The sequence below is a fragment of the Schistocerca piceifrons genome, chromosome 4 (genome assembly GCF_021461385.2).
Source record: "Schistocerca piceifrons isolate TAMUIC-IGC-003096 chromosome 4, iqSchPice1.1, whole genome shotgun sequence".
Classification (NCBI taxonomy): domain Eukaryota; kingdom Metazoa; phylum Arthropoda; class Insecta; order Orthoptera; family Acrididae; genus Schistocerca; species Schistocerca piceifrons.
Window position 1 is genome coordinate 123,845,297 of NC_060141.1, and position 26,512 is coordinate 123,871,808.

At 44.2% G+C, this 26,512-nt stretch overlaps 1 protein-coding gene across 1 annotated transcript in view; it reads right to left on the reverse strand.

Annotated features, from left to right (window-relative positions):
* Window positions 1-6,011: 6,011 nt before the first annotated feature.
* LOC124795657 overlaps window positions 6,012-26,512 on the reverse strand; it is a 59,974-nt gene continuing 39,473 nt past the window's right edge. The window contains exons 4-6 of the mRNA XM_047259731.1: window positions 20,021-20,301; window positions 12,574-12,676; window positions 6,012-6,062 (exon numbers count right to left, since the gene is read on the reverse strand). Of these exons, the coding sequence (XP_047115687.1) occupies window positions 6,012-6,062; window positions 12,574-12,676; window positions 20,021-20,301 (435 nt within the window). The remainder of the gene's footprint in view (window positions 6,063-12,573; window positions 12,677-20,020; window positions 20,302-26,512) is intronic.

Sequence of the window (26,512 nt, forward strand, 5' to 3'; positions counted from 1 at the left end):
TCCTATGAAACGTCCGTCGAACGTGTACCTCACGCCTCATGGTAATGTACATGTGCGTCAGCGAAAAAGACCAATAAAAAGGTGTTAGCATGTGGACGTAATGTGCTGTTCCAGTCTCTGCTGTACCTAAGGTCCATCACCGTTCCGTTTGGACCCCTACGTAACTTCAGGTTACAATATCTCCGGATGTAATTAACATTTTACAATGAAACAAACGGCACTGATTACGTATTTGTTTATATGTTCAGATGTGCTAACAAAACTAACGGGGTTCCATTTAAAAAAACCGTAGGTTTGTGTTAAAAAACATACTTCCGTGCATTTTTTTATGGTTTGTATTAACCAATTACACTAGCCCCTCTCCTCACGTTCGGTCTGTGGAATCGACTCGTCAGTATTTGATGTGGTTTACGAAATACATCCAGCGGTAATGTTAGGTGACTCACCCTGTATAGGTCAAACAGATGGGTCCTTTCAAATAAGATTTCAGGAACACCTTAAAAAATCCACGGTCTTCATTAACACCGCATTTACCGCATTTACCTTTGATCGTGGCACAGTTTCGTGGTCAGGAACTGCGCGCCACCACCTCGCCCCGTCCACCGAGAGAGAATACTTTTTCCCCATCGCCAAGATTTGAATATATTACCTAAAGTGACATTCGCTACGATCGCAGGTCGTTGAAGATGGTGTTAATGACGGTCGTTTTGATATTAACTTGCGGATAGATAGCTCTCTCAGTTAGCAATACCTGCTTATCGCTGTTAAGTGGTTTCTCACTCAAGGAGTGAGCGAAATTACGCACTAAATTTATAACTGGTGTTACTTACAACAGTTTGTGTTGCAGAGGAGGAAAGCACAGTTTAAGAAGTAGCAGTAGGCCTATCGAAATGTGTGTTAATTTGAAAATAAAATGTACAGAATGACAATGCTGAGTTAGTTTCCTCAGGTAGAGTATATACTGCGTAATTACATAGACTTGTCCTGCGTAATAACTGATGGTACTCTTCTCGGGTATGCAGCCGGACAATGCAGTCACATTGACACAATATTTCAATGGAGCAGCAGTTCACCTTCTTAAAGTGAGTATACCGGTGCACGGTCTCACTGGAACGGAGCTTCTAGTGGAAACGGCGTCTCCTTAACACACTGCGGCGAACCCACCGCACTTGCGCGATCAGCAGCATTGATACCCTCAACTGATAGCTCACCGATGGAAGAAATAGGCAAAACAATATACCGCAAGGAGGCGCTAATTGACGCTTGTCGAAAGAAAGACTGTTGTTATTTAATATAAGATAAATCGAATTGCACTTGTCACTTAAAGAGAAACCCTTATCTCTGATAATAATATTATCAAATAATCGAATTTCAATAGATTCCTTTAGAATACATTCCCAGTAGCGGGAAGCAGGAGTGATCATTTGCGTTTCATTAAACACTAGCTTATTTCCCTCATTAAGATAGTATTTTGCCCCTGCAGATATCTCTCGGATTCTTTTGGGACTGAGGGAACCCAGAGTACATAAAAGTCCATGTCATGTGGGATGGCTTATAGTTGCCAGACTATTCAGGACCGGTGCATAGAACATCATAGTCACACTCGTTTGCTCCACCCGGAAAGCTCCGCAGTGGTAGAATATTGTCTCAATGAGGAACACAAGATGTACAACGAGACTACGCTCCTGCTTCCCGCTGCTCTGAATATGTGCTTTATCCCACTGCATACTCGAGAAGAGTATCGTTATATGCCACGTAGGTTACATATGGCAAGCATTTTATTCATTATTATTGTAGTATATCGTGGATATCGCTTCTGTTTATGAAGTTGTTAGGAATTATTCGTCCAGCAGCCACCAGACAAAACCATCTCTTAAGAAATTGAAGGTTCCAAGAAATAAACTCTGATTACCAGGTTATTACTTAATACGACACTTAAGTTGGTCCACAAGTATACACTGAAAGACACTACATCATAGCACCCCTCCTCGCCCTCTCCCCTTCAAGGGGACATGATGCTAATGCTATGTGACATTAGCTACGAGTATAGTAACCCTAACGGCCTCAGTTCAGCGAGGAAGAAAGTCTACAAGTTTCTTCAGCTACGACATCTAACTGAAGGCTCACTTTGATTAGATCCCAAACTGTGGGGATGGTGATTGTTACTTTTCACCCGCTCTTTCAAATAATGCCATACATTTCTGTAGCATTCGGATCAGGTGATTTAGCAGGCCAGTCGAGGCGTGACAGACTGCCTCAGTGTTTGTAAATTCAAGAAGGTATGATTTCTGTCCTTTGAAGGCTGCTGTTGTGTTGAAAGTTTCTATACTTGTATTCATATTGAAGATGTGGAAAGAAATGCAGTTGACTGTATGGGCTGTAGATCAAAAGAAGAAAAGCGTTGGAGAGAAACATTGATCACCGATAACGCTGAAATTAATATGCCGGTTCACGTTCGCAGCAACCTGCACGAACGGGTCCAGTTCACGGTATGAGAACCATCCTCAAAACAACACAGATCCTCTTCCGGCCTGGGTTGCGTCCTCCACAGACTGTGAATGAAGCACCTCATTGGGATGTCAGTGAACTGGCGCCTTGTATCACGTCAAAAAGATAAAATAGCGAGTAACTGGACCACATTACACTACAGTGAGCTAATGCCCAGTTCCTGTGTCGTTTGTCCCAACGAAGACCTGCATTTGTGAGAAACGAATGCAAATGGCCATATCACGCAATTCCTTTCGTAGTCTTCGCTCTAAAACTAGTTGAGATGGAACTGAATTCATTGAAAACAATTATTGTCTTGTTTGACACGAACTGTACTCGATAAGATGTGACACTAGTCTCTGGTCCCTGTCGGTTACTCTTTCTACGGCCACCGTTCTCACACCGTGTTAGACTATTTCCCAAATGTACACCACTGCTTTTGAACACGGCGGACAGTCTGCGTTGAAACACCAACAATCGTAGCATGCCAATGACGATATGGACATGGCCATGTCAAAATGCAATAGCTCCATTTGGCCATTCTGTCACGTATCCATGTCCACTTCTACTTCTCTCACTGTGTTCACTCCACACAAGCAGTGACTGGCACCACTTCACTGCCATGACTTACGTCTGCTGTGGAGGGCCACCTGGACTAGTTCTATACCATGTGCGGTATTCCAAAGTGTCAAGTGTGCTTTTCTTCAAGGGACTGACAGCTTTTCCAGTGAGCTTATATTTCATCACTCTGACTACCACATAAAAAAATTATTGTTTGACAACGACGGCTGCTATTTGCTAATTGTTTGATAAGTCGAAACATTGGAGATCCAATACATTGTTAAATACTAATTTCCTGTAAGTGAGAAGTTTAAATAATTTGCTCCACGGAATCTCGAATTATTGTTTCCAATCCGCGATATCCGAGCCTAATGCCTAACACCTCAAACCATCAGAGGATTCACCTCTTTCTTTCCAAACTCTGTAGAGCCTCGTCAACTATGCTATGGCACCATTACTTCAATGAGAATAAACATAAGACTTTAATGCAGACTGAAAAATGGTGCCGACTTTGGAAAACTCAAAAATTGCAGACACGTAAATGGCTGCATATGTGACACATACCTCTGTAAGAACGTCAGTTCCAAACCAGCAGTAGAAGAGCAGCTGCTGGATCACGGCAGAAAGATAGGACGTATACTTCACCAGCCAAGTGGAATCAGCGTTCTGAAAATATGTCGGAGTCCAAGTAACAAACATAACCTCACCCTACTCATGAGGTGCTTGCCCACTATAGCACAAGCCATTGAAAAATAATGTGAACTGTATTTGGAATATATTTGTTGATTTAAAGTTTATCCTACCTAAAAACTGAAAGACGACTGATTGGAAATATTAAATTTCACACATCGCAGGATTGCTCCAAGCTTGACACATGTCACTTTTTTTTTATCACAGGCATTCAGTCTCGCACCGCCTCTTCCTTCTAGTATCAGGTGTGATTGTCTATTGCGAAACACTCTTTAGCGCGACCTAAGGACTTTGACTGGCTTCAAGCAATGAAAACAGTGCGCGGCGGCACTCGTCCTGTTTCCGTCACATTCCGCAAGATAGGAATTTACGTCCTTGTCTTTCGTCGCCCGGAGCAGTACATATGGTACAGCAGTTAGTCTTCGGACACATTGTCGGCCAGTGTGAATCTGACGGATTTTGACTACCAAACATTGGAACTTTGGTACGATCGCAGCCTTGAGTCACGTTCAGTTACTTGGAAACTATGTTAAAAGTCAAGTCAAATAAATTCGTGCTGTTTTGTTTATCTTTCGCGTGCAAATCTCACATGCAGAATATTATGTCCTGGTTAACACTTGCATTGATTCAGAAAACATGGTGATCTGAATCCGTTTTCAAATTAGGCAGCTGAGAACTTAAGTGACTTCCAAATAGTAATTTAAACTCATATCCAAGTTTTCAGGGGACCTGTAATATTTCCTATGTGAAGCTGATATATAGCTTCTAAAGGAGTGTACGTTTATTCGTCGCCACCCTGGCGAAAACTGCATAGATTGGCCACTGATAAATTATATGATTTACCTATTGCCATTATATCTAGTGGATTCATTAACTTATAGCTTTTCGTGGTATAACCAATTTCAGCCACTAGAAGCCATACTGGAATTTTCACGTACTTTCACCGGTAGGACTCTTCTAACTTACGGTTGAACTTGTATTCAAGATTACACAGAACATGTGTGTCCTGTTAAGCCTTTATTCGATAAACAATTTTCAGCTAATAAAGTAAGTTGTAGCTCATGTTGTTACTCCGAGAGCTTCGAGTGCTGGAACTACATGATTGCGGATTACTGCCATCATGACTAAGGTAAACGTTATACGTTATAAGGCAAAGTAGGTAACAGTTGCACGAGGCAGACCTATGAAGTGTGATTCCAACACTCGCAGATTGTCTCGTAGATGTTTTATAATTACATGCACGTGCTCAGTTTCCTATTGTTATGTATCCAAGCACCCTTCCCACCTATTATTGCGCTTTAAGTGAGTTCGCTTCCTCCTTTCAAAAACAGGTAACATCGTTTTATCCTTGGATCAGATCTACTTTCTCCAGGTAAATTTCAGAGCATAAAATGTATTCATTATTTGCATGAACACGTAGTTTCTTAAGTTAGGTAGGCGGCTTACACAATATACGAAACATATTACTATTATTGTTGTCATTTACTTTACTTTCTTATAGTTTAACGTCTTGATATTTCCAGACATTCAAAGCAAATTCTGAATATGTGTTGACATGTTCTATCATTATGTGTCTTAAACACCGAGAGGTAATGGGAACAAAATTAATAATTTAAAATAACACAGTTTACAATAGTTATAAATTAAAATATGACCTTTAAGGTAATTTAAGGACACTATCATGATCAAAACAATTCTTTCATTTCTTCTTTTATTTGGAGACTTTTCCGTACTACTGTGCTAACAGCGGACTCTCTTTGTTACACTGATGATGAAACAGGAGTGCGGAAACACATCTCGGTGAAGGCACTGAGAGTGGAAAAAAATGCGTTTTCTTTCATTCTTGAAATCACTGCCTCATTATGAGGCAAAATGAAACAGCTTCTGACCTTTAATTTCAACATCTGTGTACATTACATGGAAAATGCCAACACAGTATTTAGAATCCAGTAACTGCCCTACAATTTAGATAATTCACTAAGTTTCATTTTTTGTTAAAGAAAGTAATTAAGTACTTTCAAGATTAAATTGTCACTCTGCAGCGCAGTGTGCACCGATATAAAACTTCCTGCTAACTTAAAACTCTGAGTCAGACCGGGATTCGATCCTGGGACTTTGCCGTTCGTAAGCTCGATTCATAAACCGCCCCCACCATTTCTCCTGATGAGTCATCAGAGTCGAACCGATTGACTTCCACAAATCCGTCAAATTCATTAAAGTCTCTGAAATTTTTGATCTGTCTTAGTGAGCAATGCGGGCTTTTACCTGAGCATTTAATGCAAGGCCGTAAATCGGCCATACGGAGGCAACTCTGGTTCGGAACCCTGAAAAGGGTCACAGACAAAGTCAGGCCAGCAAAAAGCCTACCAAGATTAGTCACACCAAAATATATCTAACTGCCCGACTGAATCCAACTATATATGGGCAATTACAAGAACACAGTGAAAGGGAGGAGTTTGGTAGTACTGCGGTGTTCGTGTAGCGTTGGATAATGCTGGTTTGGAGTAAGGAGCTTCATACTATCGCTAAAAGCTCATAATGTATAGAACGGTGTGCAACATTCACATTTATGACTGTACACAGGTGCTGTTGGTCTCTGAGGTTTCCCTTTATTATTATAATAATAATTCATAACTGATATACCTCTGCCTCACACCACTACTGTATGGCCCTTGACAATACGAACGGCTTTTCAGTGGGTCAGATTCCGAACAGTTCTCTCTATCCCTCAGAGCAGAGAGTGCAACATATCAAAAAAAGAAAGGATCTATGATCTATATCTTACAGAGAATGGTTTAAATATACCAAAGAGAGTTATTGCTTCCTGTTAACAGTCACCAAGTATTCAGCCAGAGCTTTACATCACTCTTCTCAACAATGAGGCCGACTGCCAATAAATAACTTTCAACTACCCTTTGAAGCATTTCACGTATCTGTGGCACCTATTATTTTCTGTTGTTGAAGAGTTATTCTTTTATTGTCTAATCAATGTCTGTGGTTACAGAACAAATGTGCCTAGATATCGAAATTACACTGCCTGATTAAAAATTTGGAGCACCCAGGAGAGGAGAAAACGAAATGAAACTTCGCAGATTGATAGAGTTCGTATATAATTAGTAATCAAAACGTCATCAGCATTGGCTGCCGAAGACTTCCAAAATAAGAAGTCACCATCATCCTGCCAACGGCATCGTCAAAGAGGGCGGGGCAGCGGATAGAGATTCAAAGCACTCTCTTGCCCTTGGGGTGGGAAACTGTTCCTAAAAGCGAAAGAATCAGCGCTGGTCAACGGCATGAGGATGCATAAGGCAACGGAAGCAACTGCGTTAAAGACAAATAACGAGTGTCCAGAGCACATGTGGCCTGTAATTGAAAATGTATCAACGTTGGTAAAAGATTTCGGAATAGTACCTCATTCGGATCTCCGGGATGGGACTGCCAAGGTAGAGGTGACCGTAAGATAAAGATTGAATAACCAAAGAAAGGATGGAATGTCAGAAGCTTGAACGTGGTAGGGAAGCTAGAAAATCCGAAAAGTTAAAATCAAAGGCTCAATCTAGATATAGTAGGGGTCAATGAAGTGAAATGGAAAGAAGATCAAAATTTCTGGTCAGAAGAGTATAGGGTAATACCAACAGCAGTAGAAAACGATATAACGGGAATAGTATTCTTTATGAATAGGAAGATAGAGCAGACATTACTGGAACAGTTCAGTGACAGAGTTGCTCTTATCAAAATCGAAAGCAAACGAACACCGATAACAACAGTTCAAGTATACATCCCGACATAGCAAGCTGAAAACGGAGAGATAGAGAATGTATGTGAGGATATTGCAAGGGTAATACAGTGCGGAAAGGGAGGGGGACTGTAATGCAGTCGTAGGGGAAGGAGCAGAAGAAAAGTTTACTGGAGAATTTGGGTCTGGGAAAAGGAATGGGAGAGGAGAAAGACTAATTGAGTTAAGAAATAAATTTCAGCTAGTAATAAAGAATACCTTCTTCAAGAATAAGAAGAGGAAGGGATATACCTGGAAAAGGTCGAGTGATACGGGAAGACTTCAGTTAGATTACATCATGCTGAGACAGAGATTCCGAAATCAGATACTAGATTGTAAGGCGTATCCAGGAGCAGATATAGACTCAGATCACAATGTAGTAGTGTTGAAGAGTAGGCTCAAGTTTAATCAGGAAGAATCAATAGGCAAAGAAGTGGAATACGGAAGAACTAAGGAATGACGACATATGCTTGAAGTTCTCTAACGCCATAGATAAAGCAATAACCAATAGCTCAATAGGCACTATAGTTGAAGAGGAATGCACATTCCGGAAAGGACAATCACGGACGTTGGAAAGAAAAACACAGGTACCAGAAAGCTAACTGCGAAGAATCCATGGGTAACAGAGGAATTACTTCAGTTGTTCGATGAAAGAAGGAAGTACAAAAATGATGAGGGAAATTCAGGAATATAGAAATACAGGTTGCTGAGGTAAGAAATAAACAGGAAGCGCATGGAAGCTAAGACGAAATGTCTGCATGAAGAAATGTGAAAAAATCGAAAAAGAAATGTTTGTCGGAAGGACTGACTTAGCATACAAGTGAAATTAAAAGCAAGGGTGGTAACATTAAGACTGCAACGGGAATTCCACCGGTAAATGCAGAGGAGAGAGCTGATAGGTCGAAAGGATACAGTGTAAGCTTTTATGAGGTGGAAAATTTGTCTGAAGTGATAGGAGAAGAAACAGGAGTTGATTTTGAAGAGGCAGGGGGTCCAGGATTAGAATCAGAATTTAAGAGACCTTTGGAGGACTTAAGATCAAACAAGGAACCAAGACTAAAGACACATCAAGACACATTCATAGGATTCTTTGACATAGGAAAAGCGTTTGACAGCGTAAAAGCGTGCAAGATGTTCGAAATTCTGAGAAAAATAGAGGTTAGCTACAGGGAGAGACGGGCATATACAACAAGCGGTAGAGCCAAGAGGAAATAATAATAATGGACGACCAAGAACGAAGTAATCGGATTATAAAGTTGTAATTCAGGAATGTAGTCTTTCGCCCCTTCTGTTCAATCTGTACATCGAAGAAACAGTGGTGAAAATAAAAGAAAACTTGGAGTGGAATTATAATTCAAGGCAAAACAATATCAATGATACGATTCGCTGATGACATTTCATCCTGAATGAAAGTAATGAGAAGTAACGGGTATGAGAACAGCGACAAACTTACCACGGTTCATGGTCACGAAGTGGATGAAGTTAATGAATTGCCATTTAGGCAGCAAAATAAGCAATGACCTCGGAGCAAGGATGACATGAAAAGCAGACTAGCACTGGAAAAAAGCGCATTCCTGGCCAAGAGAAGTCTACTAGTATCAAACATAGTCTTTAATTTGAGGAGCACGGCATTTTATAGTAGTGAAACATGCACTTTGGGAAACCGGAACGGAAGAGAATCGAAGTATTTGAGATGTGGTGCTACAGACGAATGTTGAAAATTAGGTGGACTGATAAGATAGGTAACGAGGAGGTTCTGTGCAGAATCGGAGATGAAAGGGATATGTGGAAAACACACAAGGAAAAGTGACAGTATGATAGGGCATCTGTTAAGATATCAGGGAATGACTTCCTTGGTATGACAGTTGAGATATACAGCCCGACATCGCGAGCTAAAACAAAGAGATAAAGAATGCATGTGAGTATATTGAAAGGGTAATACAGTACGTAAGGGAATACATCCAACAAATAATTGAGGACGTAGGTTGCAAGTGCTGCTCTGATATGAAGAGGTCTGCGCAGGAGAGGAATTAGTGGCGGGCCACATCATACCAGTCAAAAGACGGATGACTCAAAAAAAAAAAATCGGTGGAAAGGATCTCCTAAATCTGTTGTATGCTCTCGTGAGGCAACATGGTCCCAGTCTGATCCTTGATATTCTCGTTACTGAGACTCTGACGCAGTTGGCGTCCGATGAGGCCCTGCAGATATTCTGCTCTATTGGGGATCGATTTTGGAATTATGCTGGCCACAGGAGGACATCAACATCACGGAGACAGTTCGTGTGTGGACGAGCATGATCCTGTTGCAAAATAGCATCATGATACTGTAACATGAGAGCCGACACATGAGGACGGAGGATGCGCGTGAAGCACCGTTCTGCCATCAGAATCCCTCGATCACAACCAGCCGTGACCGGAAGGCATAAGCGAAGAATGCCCAGGGGTAACACTGATGTGCCCCTTCAGAACTTTGGAAGAATGGGACCTCTCCCCAGGTCGCCACGATATTCATCAACTATGATCATGCTAATGCAGAACTGCGATTCGTGCTATGCTGTACATCAGCAGTCCATACTTCCCGATTTCGGCAGCTCTCCAAAAGAAGCTGTTTGTGTTGTGTCAACGGCAGCCTACGCATGGCATAGTAAGTCCATAATCCGGCTGCTGGAGTCTCCTACCAATGGTGCAGGATGACACAGAATGTTTCAGTGAGTCCATTACTTGTTCTCGGACGACTGGCGTCGATACCAAAAGGTTATGGTGTGCTTGGTACACAGTACGAAGATCCAGCCTTGGGGTGCTCAGACACGATCGGCTGGCGCGATGACGACGAGAATTCCCTGCTTGCAATTCAACACCAGGCCACTGTTAGAACAGAATTCCCAAAAAGTATGAATGTTGCACGATTCTACCAGCCTGCCAAATGGAGACCCACAATGAGGCCCCCTTAGAAATATGACAGGTATTCACAACGTTCACGCACACGAGTACGTGGCATCTTCGTGTCTGTCTCAGTGAGCACTCAACATCGGTCGCTGCTCACAGGATTACACCTATCAATCAGAACATTATTACCACGTACCTAGTAGCCGGTATATCCACCTTTGGCACGGATAACAGCGGCGATCCGTGGTGGCATTGAAGCAATGCGGACTTGGTAGGTCGCTGGAGGGAGTTGGCACAACATCTGCCTCCCCTCTGGAGAGGGGGGCGATGAGCTCCGATGCCACGTTCAGTTACATCCCAGATGCGTTCGATCGGGCTCAGATCAGGCAAGCTGGGATGGAGGGGAGCATCAGATCAATTGTACCTTGCCACCGTTTTCTTCAAACCATTTCATCACACGGCGCGTCATTTTGTTGAAAAATGCCACTGCCATTGAAAGACATGTTCATCATGAGGGGGTGTACGTGGTCTGCAACCAATGTACGAAACTGCTTGGCCGCCATGGTGCGTTTCACGAGCTCCAGCAGACACGTGGATGCCCACGTCAATATTCCAGAACATAATGGAGCCGCCACTTGTCTATCACCGTGCTGCTTCACAGATGTCGAGGAGCTGTTCCTCTGGAAGAAGACGGATTCGCGGCCTCCCATCGGCATGATGAATAAGGTACCGGGATTCATCAGGTCATGTAACCCTCTGCCACAGCGTCAACGTCCAGTGCAGTTGGCCACGTGCCCATTTCAATCGTAGTTGCCGACGTCGTAGTATTAACATTGGCACATGCATAGGTCGTCTGCAGCGGCGGCCCATCGTTAGGAGTGATCGCAGCACCACGTGTTCAGACACAGTTGTACTTTGCCCAGCAATATCGTTTGAGGTTAGTTCCGCCACAGTTCGCTGCCTGTCCTGTTTTACCAGTCTGCCCAGCCTACAACGTCTGACATCTGTAATGAGGTGTGGCTGCCCAGTCCCATGACGTCTGGACATGGTTTCACCACGTGTGGAAGGCACCACAGCGCTCCTCGAACATCCGACAAGCAGTGCAGTTTCCGAAATGCTCGTGCCGAGCCTCTGCCTAATCACAATCTGCCCTCGGTCAAACGCCGATAGATCGCGCAGTTTCCCCATTCTACATACGGACAGCACACTCCTTGATAATACATGCGCCGTGCGTGAGTCTGACTAGGAATCATTCCTCACCAGGACACGCACCTGTTGTCTGGACGGGCTTATATCGATAGTAGGTTGGTGGTCATAATGTTCTGATCGGTCAGTGTGAATACCATAAGAGGACTGGTGACAACACTAACCACGAACAACGCTAATGCACTCTGGTGGAGGTTCTATGTGTCACAGAAAATTGTAAACACTAATTATTAACATGTCCACCAATTATACGTGCGAGTACGCAGTTTCATTGACATGCTACTATGGCATCTGCGTGTTGCACATTTTTGGTCAGGTAATATATTTACTGAGGAATTTTTGTTGAGGGCAACTTCAGGAAGTCAATTCCAGAAGACACATCAGGAAATTTTGGATGACGGTCATACATGAAATTTTTTACAACATTTTTCCCTTTCCTCTAGATCTGAGTGTGGTGAAGTAGTTAGTATAAAACCTGTAGTCGGAAATAGATCTTATTATCACCTAAACGAAATAAATTGCAAGTGGATTATCAACGCTAAGCAGTTAATCCTACATGACGATTTAAGTAACGGATTATGTAGATAAGGTAACTGCTAACTGCAGCGTCGTTTTATCGGTGCAATGAATTACATATCACCATTGCCAAAACTTATCTTCAGATGAAAACACCCCCTAATAACCTACTCTTTAGAATTGATATCAGAGTTGTGAGTACGGTGGTCCACGTTGAAAGACAATGTTTGTTTCGTCCCTCACGAGAAAAGGTTTTATCTTACGTATGATGTCATGGGTATTCTTAGAACAAAGTTTACTTCTAGGTAATCACCTTAACTGTATTAATTTTGTACAACGGGGCTGTTGTAATAACTCTTCTAATCTCTGTGTCTTTCTAACTAACACTCAAGTATGTAATACTCGTTACGTGTTAGTCCCCATATAAACTCTAAAATGTGTAAGACTTACCTTAGCGATGGCGACGAAGGCTGTGGCGCTGATTGCTATGATGTCCATCATGAATTGCCCCAGCAGGATTGGTCCAAATAACGTACTCAGACGCTGTACACCCCTGAAATGAAAAACATCTTGTTTAATAAGTAATTTTTGTTCACATGGCCATTCAAAAATATGCGATAAAAGTGGACACAATGATGAAAGTTTCAAGTGACCCCATCAAAGTCATTATGCATTTCAATATTGGAACACAATGTTGAAATCGTGCAAAAAATATATTTTTTCGTGTTTTTGTCTTTCACGCTCATTGCTTTCTACTTTTGTGCCATTTTTCACCCTGCTTCTGGTTGTTGTTTCTTTCACCATAACTCTGATTAGGAAACTATCCAATCCGACATGTCGAAACCTGTCCTGAATTTTTTATACAGGAAGAATACAGTGAAACAACGATAATGTCAAAATTTTAGCTTTCCTAGACACACTGCAAGTATTTTTAAAAAACGTTGAAATTTTACATTTTCCTAGCTTTGCAATGTTACCACTGCCGCAGCTGTAGCAGACAGCGCATTAGCAACATGGCGGACATATATCCTTGATTGACGGCACAGCGGTGAACAGATAACACGGCACAACGCGGTCAAAATTTGTAAAGCAAATTTAATTTTCCATTGATCGTTTCTGTGACCCAATTGTTCACACTTGCTATTCGCTCGAATTAGCAACTCATTTGATATTCGTAATAATTAGTAGTTTCCGTCGCGATATCACTGATGGAGATGAAACTGAAACAATTTCGTTGTGATTTTGTGGCTGATGCTTGCTAATAGCATCTCTCTTTGTGCAGGCACCATAGTTTCACAATAATGTGGAATCTATGACGTTTTCAAAGTTGCAAAGATGAAGCATGGAGATCATGGTATGCTGCTGAAATCACTTCTCCTGAAGACCTAAGTATGTGTTATTTATTAGTTAATTTCTTGGTCGTTCACTCCAGTGATGTCGACGTATCGTTAGAAGTTGTAGTAACATTAGAAGAAACAGGAGAAAACACAGACAATTCTGCGAATTTTGATTCGAATGATGAAAGTTGTGCTAAATCCTGAATAAAAAGAGAGTACATTCCAAGCCCAAAGAAAAAATGTACAATAATAGCTTTCAGTGACAAAGAAAAGGCTATAAAGTGATTCCTTTAAACGAAGGAAGGAGAAGACGTTTAAACGTAAGCAGTGTGCAAAGCCGGTTTCGTTCCGTAAAATATGAATAAGAATTACGTAAGAGCAAGAAAGATTTACACGAAGTACGAAACATGCACCTAACTGAAACTCGAAAAAGTGTGAGTGAAAATCTATTCAAAACATCTAGGACTGCTCATGAGAGTCAGTGCTCCATTACCGAGACAAATCTACAAGACTGGATGCTCTCAACTGCGATGAACGTTACTGATTTACAGGCTTTTCAAACTGGTTACACAGATTCAGGAAATTACGGGAAAAAGGACGTCACAAAACTACGAAGTTTACCTCAGGTAAGCGGGTAGAGAAGATGTCATTAGTAGGTAATAGTACACACAAATTCGTAGCTGACGTGAAGGCGAAGTTTCTTGTTAGCCCCTAAAAGATGTGTAGATAGACAATCAACTAGGTTTCGTGCAAACAGCACTTTCCATTGTCTAGCGAAAATAGAAGAATCGCTTGTGCAGTCGATGAACGCTGTGATACATTCGCATACAACAATGCCTGTGATAAGTATCAGTCGATTACTGCTTCCGCAACTTAGTCTCTGTTTGAGAAACATCAAGATACATTACGACCAAAAATTAAAAAAAGGGACTGTTTACTCACAAAAGTCTTGTAATCGATGTAGCAAAATCTGAAAAAGGAGAGAATAACCTTCAGTATTACATCCGAAACATCTTGTCAGCACGTGTACAGAATAGTTGATTGTTTTTATTGGACTGTTGGTCTGGACATAAAGCCAGGTCCGTCTTTAGGAGGACGACGAAAAGACTGTTAATAAAAATAGGATTCCCCCGGAACTATAGTCTCATTCACCATCTCGATAAAACGAATTTTCAACGGTGTAAAGCTTTCTTTACAGTAGGACCCGATGTCCAGAGGAAGCGTCTTTGACTAGTAATGGAAACGTCTTCAGTCCAGGTTTCGAAACCCTCCACCATCTGAAATTTGAACAAAAACTACCAGCAATGGCCGCCGAAGATTTGTGGCATAAAAGTCACGCTGAGTGACAATGGCCATGTCGCAGAGGACGGAGAAGCGAACAAAGGTTCGAATCGCTCTCTTGCCCTTGGGGTGAGAAACACACCCTAAAAGGCGGTAGAATCAGCAATGATCAACGGCATAAGTGCAGAAAGCAACGGAAGCCATTGCATTAAAGACACATGATGTCTGTTCACGGTCTATAATTGAAACATTTGAAACAGTGTCATGATGATCTCTTCACCGTCTTCACCGTCAAAATATTCCGGACTAGTCTCCCATTCGGGCCGTGGAATGTCAGAAGTTTGTATGTGGTAGGGAAGATACAAAATCTGAAAAGGGAAATGATAAGGCTCAGTGTACATGCAGTGGGGGTCAGTGAAGTTAAATGGAAACAAGACAAGCATTTCTGGTCAGATGAGTATAACGCAATATGAACAGCAGTAGAAAATGATATAGAGGAAGCAGGATTTCTTATGAATAGTAAGGTAGAACAATGAGTGAGCAATGTGAACAGTTCAGTAATAGGGTTGTTCACATCAGAATCGACTGCAAACCAATATCGAAACCGATGGTTCAGATGTACATGCAGACGTCGCAAGCTGAAAATGAAGACGTACAGTATATCAGGATACTGAAAGCTAATTCATTACGCAAAGGAAGATGAAAATCTAAGCCGTGGAGGATTAGAATCTGGTTGTAGGGGAAGGAGTGGAAGAAAGGGTCCTGTGAAAATATGGGCTTGGTAGAAGGAATCAGAGAGGAGAACGTCTATTTCAGTTCTGTAATAAAATTTAACCAGTAATAGCGAATACTGTGTTCAAGAACCACGGGAGGAGAAGCTATACTTGGAAAAGGCCGGCAGATACGGGAATATTTCAGATTATATTATGGTCAGGCAGAGATTCAGAAATCAGATATTGGATTGTAAGATTATAAAGGAGCAGATACAGACTGAGACCACAATTCAGTAATGACGAAGAGTAGGCTGAAGCTTATGAGACTGGTCAGGAAGAATCAATGTACAAATTAGTGGGATACCTGTATAAAAATTAATAACTTTAAAATTTAAGAAAAGATACTGGCAGTGCGTCTTAACAGGTAAAATTTTGACCTGTATAAAAATTAATAACTTTAAAATTTAAGAAAAGATACTGGCAGTGCGTCTTAACAGGTAAAATTTTGACAGTCCATTTCGTTCGGCGTATTTTACCTCTGTACAAAATTTCAGGGTTGGTCTATTTCCCTATGGGTATTGCATTTCGAAATTAGAAGTGTTGACAAATGTTTGATTAAAATTATGTTCAGAATCGCTTATTATTACATTTCATGTCACAGAGATAAAAATAAATTTAACTGATTTTTGACTATGTTTGTATCTACAGGAAACAGCGACTAGAAAGAACTACATGTACAAGTAAGTAACATCAAAGTTTAATACACATAACAGTAGACATTTAGCAACGGTCAGAATTGAAACTTTCCAGTATGTCTAAAAAGAAAGGTCTTTATTTGGTTTACCAATGTTATCGTAGATTGTGGCTCCCAAACCTGGCGTCTTAAAATTAACCAGCCAATATCAGTGACGCAGACGGCATCGGAATGCAACATGTTAAATTTAACACGAAGACGCAGTCAGAAATTAAAAGCTAATGGATGGACGAAATAGGAGCACACCATGCAGCATGATATGATTACATGGCAGATGGGCTAAATGACTATCGCAAAAATTGCTCATTGAATAATAGAGAGAAATGAGGCTAGACGATAAGTTGTGATGTTACGGAAAACCGTCATCACATAGATACAGGGATCAGAGACCGGCGGAAGAAGATGGGAGCGATCTTTGCCCAGCAGTGAGACACTAATTGTTAACAACAGCAGCAACCACAACAAAATGTCTGAATCCGATACTGGCGATTTACACTCGTGGGGAGAGTGAAACGTGCCGCACTTGGCCCCTTGAGGATAAAAGAGAAACACCGGGAGCGAGATGCAATGTTTGTGACTTCGTGGCAGTTTTAGTGGAAGCTATATTTAAAAGTAACTGATAGGACTTTGAAGACTTTGTTCAGTTTTGTTATAGCCCTGACCATCCTAGGTACAACTCGTACTGACAGCTTTGGACGAATACTGTGCTTATAAACTGTAGCGCTCATTCTTTTACAAAGGTGAAAGTACCTACTTATCACGGGACTATGACCACGTCGTCAGTGTACACATCCGTCAGTGTGATTTCTGTCTTATCACATAGGAAATAGGTCCACTTCTTCTGTATGCTTCCTCATTGTCGCTACATTCCCTGCCAGACAATTGGAGAAAACGTAGAAAGTAGGTTTCCCTGGGATGATATTTACCGTCAAGCATCTGCCAATTAACTTTTCGCACGCTTGCCCATGATTAAAACAAACCAGTGACCATTCTTAGTGCCGTTCTTTACGTACGTTTAATATCCCCTACCAGTCCTATTTGGTAAATATCACAGAAATTTCAGCTATATTCTAAGCTATTACACACAAGTGTTGTTTATAAGCACTTTCCTTAGCAGGTTGTATTTTCCCAATATCCTAACAACGTCTACCACGTCCCGTCTCAGATACATTCAACACAAATATTCTGATGCAGACAGATGCGGTACATTTATTCTGTCCTGGAGGTAAATAAGATGCTGATGATATTATATGTTTAGGGTCCTTAAACCCATAATCAACAGTAGCAGTCTGTGAACTATCTCCGTGATGTTAAGGTACTCCAGGGTCACGGATTTTCCCTGCCCCGAGATGACTGGGTGTTGTTGCGTCGTCTTCATCATCATCATTCATCCCCATTACGTTCGGAGGAAGGCAATGGCAAATCACCTCCAGTAGGACCTTGCCTAGTACGGCGGTGCAGGTCTCCTGCATCGTTCCCCTATGCTCTGTCAAGAAGCATGGGACTTCATTTCCATTTTTTCCATGGCCAGCAGGATCCCCAGATCTGTCACCAATAGAACCAGTTCTGACGACATACATATTCAGTATGTAAAGTGTATAAGCGCAGATTTTTTTATGTGGTACCTTAATGTATAGACACATCAGAGTGCTGGTTGATTTTTCTCTGCATTGAACAATCTTCCCACGAACACATCGCAGTCTTCATGAATTAATGTTTTCTGCACCACTGAACGGACTACGCCTGCCAGTATAGACTAACAGTTCTGTGCCCACACATCCACATTTCAACGCCTGACCTCCTCCCAGGGGAAAATAGGTATTAATGTCTTGCTCTTGTCACATGTACTTGGAACTACTAACCAATCTAAAAACATATGAACTTGTAACAACTATAATTATTAGTTTGCAGATTACGTAAATACTGATATAATGTTGTTCGGTACACCATCCTCTATCACCAGGATAATTACCAGAACATTACCTCCTGTACATGTGCTTTTGTGTGTGTGTGTGTGTGTGTGTGTGTGTGTGTGTGTGCGCGTGTTTCATCAGTCTGAGTGTTTGATGTGTATCAACACAACTGCCCCTGTACCAACCTCCTCATCTCAGTTTAGCATTTACCGTCGACTAACTCCAATACTTGTCGAATGAATTACAATTTCTGCCCTCCTTTACACTTTTTGCCATGTGTCTTTCTCTAGTACGAGTGCAAAGCAAGCTACTCCCTAATGTAATATATAAACAATCATCCTTAGCTTATTCTTTTTCCTGGCCTTATCTCGTGTCTTCACGGGGTCAGCGTATTACTCTACATTTGGCAATGTATGTGGCGGAGCATTTCCGGACGCTCTTCCTTCCCACCTCCCTAACTCCCCTCCCCCCCCCCCCCTCACCCACCATCCGCTCATCACTCTGTTTCAAGGAAGTGGCGCTATAATGCACGCAGCTATCTGAGTGTGCCCTTCTTCTAATCAGTGTCTGCCACATGCTCTCTTCCTCACCGATGCTGCAGAGAATATCATGTTTTATCTCATATTCACTTGGTTTTCAGCATCAATCTGTGACACCTTACCTATAACGGTTCTATTACCTTCTTTTCCAAATAAAATTTCGTTAATGAACCTTTGCTTCTGACCCTTCATTTCCATTTTCAACTAATTACTTGTTTTCTGCAGAACTAAACAACTAATACTTGAAAAATTATATAGTATTGGAGCCATTGAACTTGCTGCAGTGGTAACACCGGCTCCCGTCAGATCACCAAAGTTAAGCACTGTCAGGCTTGGCTAGCACTTGGGTGGGTGAGGGTGGGTGACCGTCCAGTCTACCGAGCGCTGTTGCACTCAGCCCTTGTGTGGCAGAATGAGGAGCTACTTGATTGAGAAGTAGCGGCTTCAGTCTCGTAAACTGACAACTGCCGGAAGAGTAGTCTGCTGACCACTTGCCCTCCATATCTGATTCGGTGATGCCTGTAGGAGCCGGCCGGTGTAGCCGAGCGGTTCTAGGAGCTTCAGTCTGGAACCGCGCAACCGCTACGGTCGCAGGTTCGAATCCTGCCTCGGGCATGGGTGTGTGTGATGTCCTTAGGTTAGTTAGGTTTCAGTAGTTCTAAGTTCTAGGGGACTGATGACCTCAGATGTTAAGTCCCATATTGCTCAGAGCCATTTGAACCATTTGATGCCTATAGGCTGAGGGTGACACGGTAGTCGGTCAGTAGCTTTGGGGCTGTCAAGGCTGTCCAGAAGGAGTATAGTTTGTTTTTATATGGTACTGGAAGAGATGTTGTTGTTGTTGTTGTTGTCTTCAGTCCTGAGACTGGTTTGATGCAGCTCTCCATGCTACTCTATCCTGTGCAAGCTTCTTCATCTCCCACTACTTACTGCAACCTACATCCTTCTGAATCTGCTTAGTGTATTCATCTCTTGGTCTCCCTCTACGATTTTTACCCTCCACGCTGCCCTCCAATACTAAGTTGGTGATCCCTTGATGCCTCAGAATATGTCCTACCAACCGGTCCCTTCTTCTTGTCAAGTTGTGCCACAAGCTCCTCTTCTCCCCAATTATATTCAATACTTCCTCATTAGTTATGTGATCTACCCATCTAATCTTCAGCATTCTTCTGTAGCACTGGAAGAGATAGAACGAGGATATCGTTTGGAAGGATCTGATGCCCACAGCTATGTTGTCGTAATGGGAGTGATTGTGAAATAAATAAAATTGAGTCATACGCCACTGTTAGTGGCGTAGTTCAAAATCAGGAAGCGAATTAGCAGCAAAGAAGTAAAATTGTAGCAATACGTGGTTCCTTACATGTCGATACGGCAATGGTAAGTGACGCACTGGGCGAGCCGCCATCTCATGAGCTGCTCCTGACGAAAGTGGCTAGCAGCTGCCACGTCACGACGCTTCTCGCCGTGGTAGTCCTCATCTTCGTCATCCTCCGCCTGACCCCCGCTGATGCTGCGCAGCATGAGATTGAGCAGCTGCAGGTGGCCTGCCATGTAGATGAAGAGCGACACCAGGAAGCCGTCCATGATGGAGGACAATAGGGCGCCGTACATCAAGCCAGCCGCCACACCCGCGTAAATCACCTGTGGGCAAGCCAGAAACTCCCATCAGCCAGCCACAGTCATCAGGTCCTGTCCTGGCAAACACTCTCAGTTCATGACATAGCCAAAGGAAACTGTCAGAAAGGAATTACGACGGCTCTGCTAATTATCATAGCTTCTAAATCTCCTTTCAGCAATTTTATGTTTTTATTTGACAGTGTTGTCTACTTGCGAATAAGAGATTTGTAGCGTACTGAGCCGTGCCTGGTTCGTTTTCGCGCCATCTCTTACTTGACATCCTGTTTGTTTTTTGTTTTTTTACCATATTGCCGCCTCAAGTGTTGTGTTAGTTTCAATTTCTGTTGTCAATGAGTTGCTGCTTTGCCTCCCCGTGAGCGGCAGCAGCACCTTTGTTGACTGCTGTTACTTGCCGGTTGTCGAGTGTTGGGAGTGGAGTTCGGATCTGCAGTGAGTTGGAACGCGCCTACAGTGCGGTTCGGACCTGGCGATCATGCTGTTCGGACGCGGTGGAAGTCAGTCGCGTTGTAGCAGAAGTGAGGCTTGGATAGCCATGACTCGCCCGACCGTCGCCAGCATACATGACTTGAACCGGGGACAGTCTTGGTTGATAGTCGGTTGGTCGTCTTACCGGACGACGTGTATTTTCTCGCCAGTCTCTTATGGGTTGGCGGTGTGTGTCTCAACTCGTGGTTCGGCCGTGTCATTGCTCAGTCACTGCTTTTAGCACTGGTTGCGTTCTTCATCCTAGTGTTTTTGAAATTGTGTGTAGCTTTTGATGTCGACTGCTCAGTTATTTTAGAGCTGTTTCTGTACTGGTGTGTGTGCAGTCGGTCGGTTGGTGTGGAGCAGCGAGGGAATCTTCGCGGGGTGTTGTTTGGCCGGGCCCGCTGGCGGTCTCTACGCAATGTCGGAGTATGTGGGGCTGTTTCCATTCCTACGAGGTACGTGCCTCACAGACCCTGGACACGAAAGTTGAGTTTAGATTTAACTTACCAGCAAGTCAAGACTGTTCACGTTGTGGCACTTGGTTCTTGTTGTTGGCTGTTGGGACATTCCCGCGAGCAACAACGTATGTGTTCGATTTGGCGAAGGTTTAGCCACTGTCCGGTGGAGTCTAACTGTATTTGGTTATTTGCAATTGAAGCGCACCAGCAGAATTTTCTGCCTTGTGGCCGTTTACTTTCAGGTTACCTGCCCTGGCTGTTGACGTAAATTTAGGCAGTGTCCTTACCTCACCGTGTTGTCGCTGTCCAGCAAGGTATGTAGTTCGACAGCTTAATGATACTTGGTTGTGGGCGTCCATGCCTTTTACGTTTGCATTGAACTCCCGGTTGTGTGCTGGTCGAGTGGAGCGCAAGTTACCTTGTCGGTCTGTCCGTTGACTGTCTGTCGGTTGGGTTGTCGTCGGATCGTGAATGGTTGGACCGACTGCCTGTCTCACCTAAGTGAACGTTAGTATTTCAAGTGCTGGCCGACCCCCGAAACTTCTGAGCGCCGTTAGCTGCACTGGCTGTTCTTATTTTCTGCTGTGTGTATTTGTATGGCTCACAGCCGATGCTTTTGAATTACAGTTCAATTGTTTTTAGTGGTGTTTTAAGTCATGGGCCTTCAGCCGTTTTAAAATTAAAGTTCCTTACTTGTCAAGTGTAAGGTCTTCTGCCTTGTGTTTTTATTTTATTTAATTTTACTTTGAGTCTTAAATCATTGGCCTTCAACCGTCTTTAAATTAAGGTTGTTGCTTTTCAAGTGTTAGATTTTTAGGCCTTCAGCCACTTAACGTGAGGTCTTCTGCCTGCCAAATATTTTTTTGGCCTCTGAATTTTGAGTTAATGGCTTTCAGCCGTTTTTGTTTTTTAATTAAAGTGGTTGTGCCCTTAAGGCATACGACAGTGTGGCGTATTCAGCCGGTAACTAAGTTCAAGAATTTGTACTGTAATGTTTGGTCAAATAAATAAAGTTATATGTGTTCGAGTGTAACTGACAGCCGCTCATTTTGGCCCCTTTCCACAATTCCTACTACCTGACCTGTCCTGCAGCTTTAGCAGGGCGTATCACATACATTTGCATCTGGTGCAATATGCTAAATATTGCTTCTGTAAGCAACGTCAAACGTGATGGCCTATTTACATTCCGTATTTTAATGCCATCCTTCAAGGCTCGTACCCCCTGTGGGTTCGGGGGTAAGAATAGGCCCGTGGTATTCCTGCCTGTCGTAAGAGGCGACTAAAAGGAGTCTCAACTGTTTTGGCCTTTAATGTGATGGTCACCTAAGGGGTTTGATCACTCCATTTCAAAATTTTTCCGTTAGTGCGTACCATTTGGGGAAGGACGCCTTACGTGGTGTATTCTATATCCATCTTGCCCTAATATCTGGCATATTCGTTAATGTCATGGAGTTGGACTTACACTGAGCTTCCGGCCACATCCTCTGCAGTGTGTTCTGGGTAGCCTATATTCCCTCCATTGTGCCCTTCCAGCTTTGCTCCTTTTATTAATGGATATTCGACACCCGACAACCAGCATGGTAGCCAGTCCATTGTGGTGGGGTCGTCATGTACCCTCTTGGTGGTAGCCCGCTGATTACACAGGGATCACACTGCTGATGCCTGAGCTGCTAACTCCCCACGTATGCCGAGGAGTAGATGCCTATCCCTCTGGGGCATCGGGACTCCCGGCAAAGGCCATCCTGCCAGGTGGTCTTTGCTGCGCCTGGCTGGCGCCCGTGGGGAGAGCCCCTGGTCAGATTGGGTGGCATCAGGGCGGATGACCCGCAATGAAGCGTGGTACATCATCTCTGGCTGGTGGGCCTCCACCAGCAGTCTCTAAGCGATCGAGGTCTAACCTCAACGGCAAGAAATACGAACCAAGATCATTTCCCTCCCTGGCCACTCCATGGGAGGAACATATGGCTAAAGAAGGCAGTGGAGATTATTCACCCCGCTACCTCGTGTGTACGCGCGTTGATGGTGAATCATTTATGTCGACCAAGCCCCAGTTTTTTGTGGAGCATTTAGAGGACAAGTTCGGGGAGGTGGAGGGCTTGTCCCAAATGCGCTCTGGTTCAGTGCTCATCAAAACAGCATCCTCTGCCCAGTCACGGAGGTTTCTCGCTTGTGACAAGTTGGGGGATGTTTCAGTTAGCATCACGCCCCATAAGAGTCTCAACATGGTCCAGGGTTCTCCTTCTGCAGTCCCACAATGAACTACACGCCAACCTAGAATAACGAGGTGTTCACTTCATCCAGCGTGTCCATCGGGGTCCAAGCGATAATCAGGTAGCCACCGGTGCCTTCATCTTGGCCTTCGAGGGTGATGTCTTATCCGAAAAGGTCAAGGTGATGGTTTACCGCTTTGATGTGAAGCCATATGTCCCTCCTCCAATGCGGTGTTTTAAATGCTGGTAGTTCGGGCACATGTCATCCTGCTGTACTTCCAGCATCACGTGTCAAGATTGTGGACGTCCTTCTCATCCCAATACTCCATGTGCCCCTCCCTCCTATCTGTGTTAACTGCAGAGAACACCATTCCCCCTGCCCACCGGACTGTAGGATATTCCAGAAAGAAAGGAAGATAATGGAATATAAGACCCTGGACCGCCTGACCTACACCGAGGCAAGGCAGAAATATGAGTGGCTACATCCTGTGCCAATAACATCAACCTATGCCGCAGCTGCAACACCGGTTCGATTCTCTACTGTGTCCTCACATACAGCTGGCTCTCAGCTATGTCAGAATTCACCGGCCCCCTTGATTGTGGGGGGCACTTCACTCCCTGTTGCTCCTGCTCCATCTACTTCAGGAGCAACACCACCCCAACCATCGGGGACATTAGTTCCCACTTCCCAGCCAGAGTCGCGTGCGACTTCTTTCACTACTGTCGCCAGGAGGGGGTCCCTTGAGGCCCTCCCATCCCAGACTTTGCCCAGTGCCAAAGCAGACACCCGAAAATTTCTGAAGCAATCACCGGTCGCTGGTCATAGGACCTCACGGTCGTCGTCCGTCCCTGAGACTGACCCAGTGAGGCCCTCCTAGCCAGACCCACCAAAGGCACAGCGTGCAAAGCAGTCAAAGAAAAAGGCTCCCAAGCATCCTGACATTGCGGTGGCACCTGTCTCACCGCAAACTTCCAACTCTGCATCTGAGGATGAGATGGAGATTCTGGTGTCCGCTGAGGACCTGTATCTCGCCAGTCCCTCAGATGCAATGGATAGCTGTTGCATGGGTAGTGAATCGGTGGCAGCAGGGGCCCAGGAGGCGTAATCTGCCTCCCCAGTACCTTCACGCCTTCCTGAGCCATGGACAATATCATCCTCCAGTAGAACTGCAGCAGTTTCTTCCACCATCTAGCTGAGTTCTGACAACTTATCAGCCTTCACCCTTTCCTCTGTATTGCTCTACAAGAAACTCGGTTTCCAGCAATGCAAACCCCTGCCCTTCGTGGCTATCGGGGTTATTATAGGAACCGGGCCGCTTATGAAAGGGTATCTGGTGGCGTTTGCATCTATATTCTTCACTCCCTTCACAGTGAGTCTGTCCCTCTGCAAACACCTTTAGAGGCAGTCGCTGTTCGGGTGTGGACGCCACAGGCTGTTACCATCTGCAGTCTTTATCATCAACCGGATGGTGATGTCCCACAGCATGTCCTAGCTGCGCTGATAGCGCAACTACCGCCGCCTTTCCTGTTACTGGGCGACTTCAACGCCCATAACCCTCTGTGGGGTGGGTCAGTGGCAACAGGTCGAGGCGCCACCGTTGAGAATGTATTGATACACCTAGACCTTTCGATTTTAAATGATGGTGCCTTCACACACTTCAGTGTGGCACACAGCACGTACTCGGCCATCGACCTTTCGATCTGCAGCCCTAGCCTCTTACCTTCTGTCCAATGGAGTGTACAAGACGACCTGTGTGGTAGTGACCACTTTCCGATCTTTCTGTCACTGCCACAGCGTCACTCTTCTGGGCGCCCTTGCAAGTGGGCTATGAATAAAGCCGAATGGGACTTGTTTTCCTCCACTGCCGCTATTGTTCCTGTTTTTCATGAAGCCATTGATACTGTGGTTCACTCAGTCACCACCAGCATCGTTACTGCTGCAGAATCTGATATTCCCCATCCTTCTGGGTCCCCTCAGAGGAGGACTGTGCCTTGGTGGTCGCCTGAGATCGCTGAAGCTATTAAAGATCGCCAGCGGGCGCTCCAGCGTCACAAGCGACATCCCTCCATAGAACACCTCATCGCCTTCAAATGGCTGCGTGCATAGGCCCACCGCCTTATCCGCCAACGCAAGCAGGAGTGCTGGGAGCGGTATGTCTCCACCATTGGCCTCCATGTGTCTCCATCGCAGGTCTGGGCCAAGATTAGACGCCTCTATGGCTATCGGACCCCTGTCAGCGTCCCTGCGCTCTCACTGAATGGAGCAGTTTGTACTGACACAGACGTAATTGCAAACCGCTTGGCAGAGCATTTTGCTCTGATTTCCGCTTCTGCGAATTACCCACTGGCCTTCCGCTCCATTAAAGAGCGGACGGAACGTCGGAGGCTTTCATTTTGCACCCACCATGCTGAATCCTACACTGTTCCATTCAGTGAGTGGGAATTTCACAGTGCCCTAGCTGCTTGCCCTGATACAGCTCCGAGGCCAGATCGCATCAGGGGATGCTGAAACACCTTTCAGTGGACTGCCAGCGACACCTCCTCGACCTTTACAACCGTATTTGGGTTGAGGATGAGTTTCTGTTGCAATGGTGGGAAAGCATTGTTATCCCAGTTTTGAAACCTGGGAAGAACCATTTGGAGGTGGACACCTACCGCCCCATTAGCCTCACCAACGTTCTTTGCAAGTTGCTTGAATGGATGGTGAGCCGGTGGTTGCGTTGGGTACTCGAGTCTCGGGGCCTCCTGGCTCCATCTCAGGGTGGATTCCGTAAATGCCACTCTGCCGCCGACAATCTTGTGGGCCTGGACTCAGCCATCCGTACAGCCTTTGCCCGCCGTCAGCACCTGGTCCCTGTCTTTTTCGACATGCGGAAGGCATACGATACGAAATGGCGTCATCACATCCTCAAATAAATGGTTCAAATGGCTCTGAGCACTTAGAACTAGTTAAACCTAACTAACTAAGGACAATTCAAACATCCATGCCCGAGGCAGGATTCGAACCTGCGACCGTAGCGGTCTTGCGGTTCCAGGCTGCAGTGCCTTTAACCACACGGCCACTTCGGCCGGCATCAC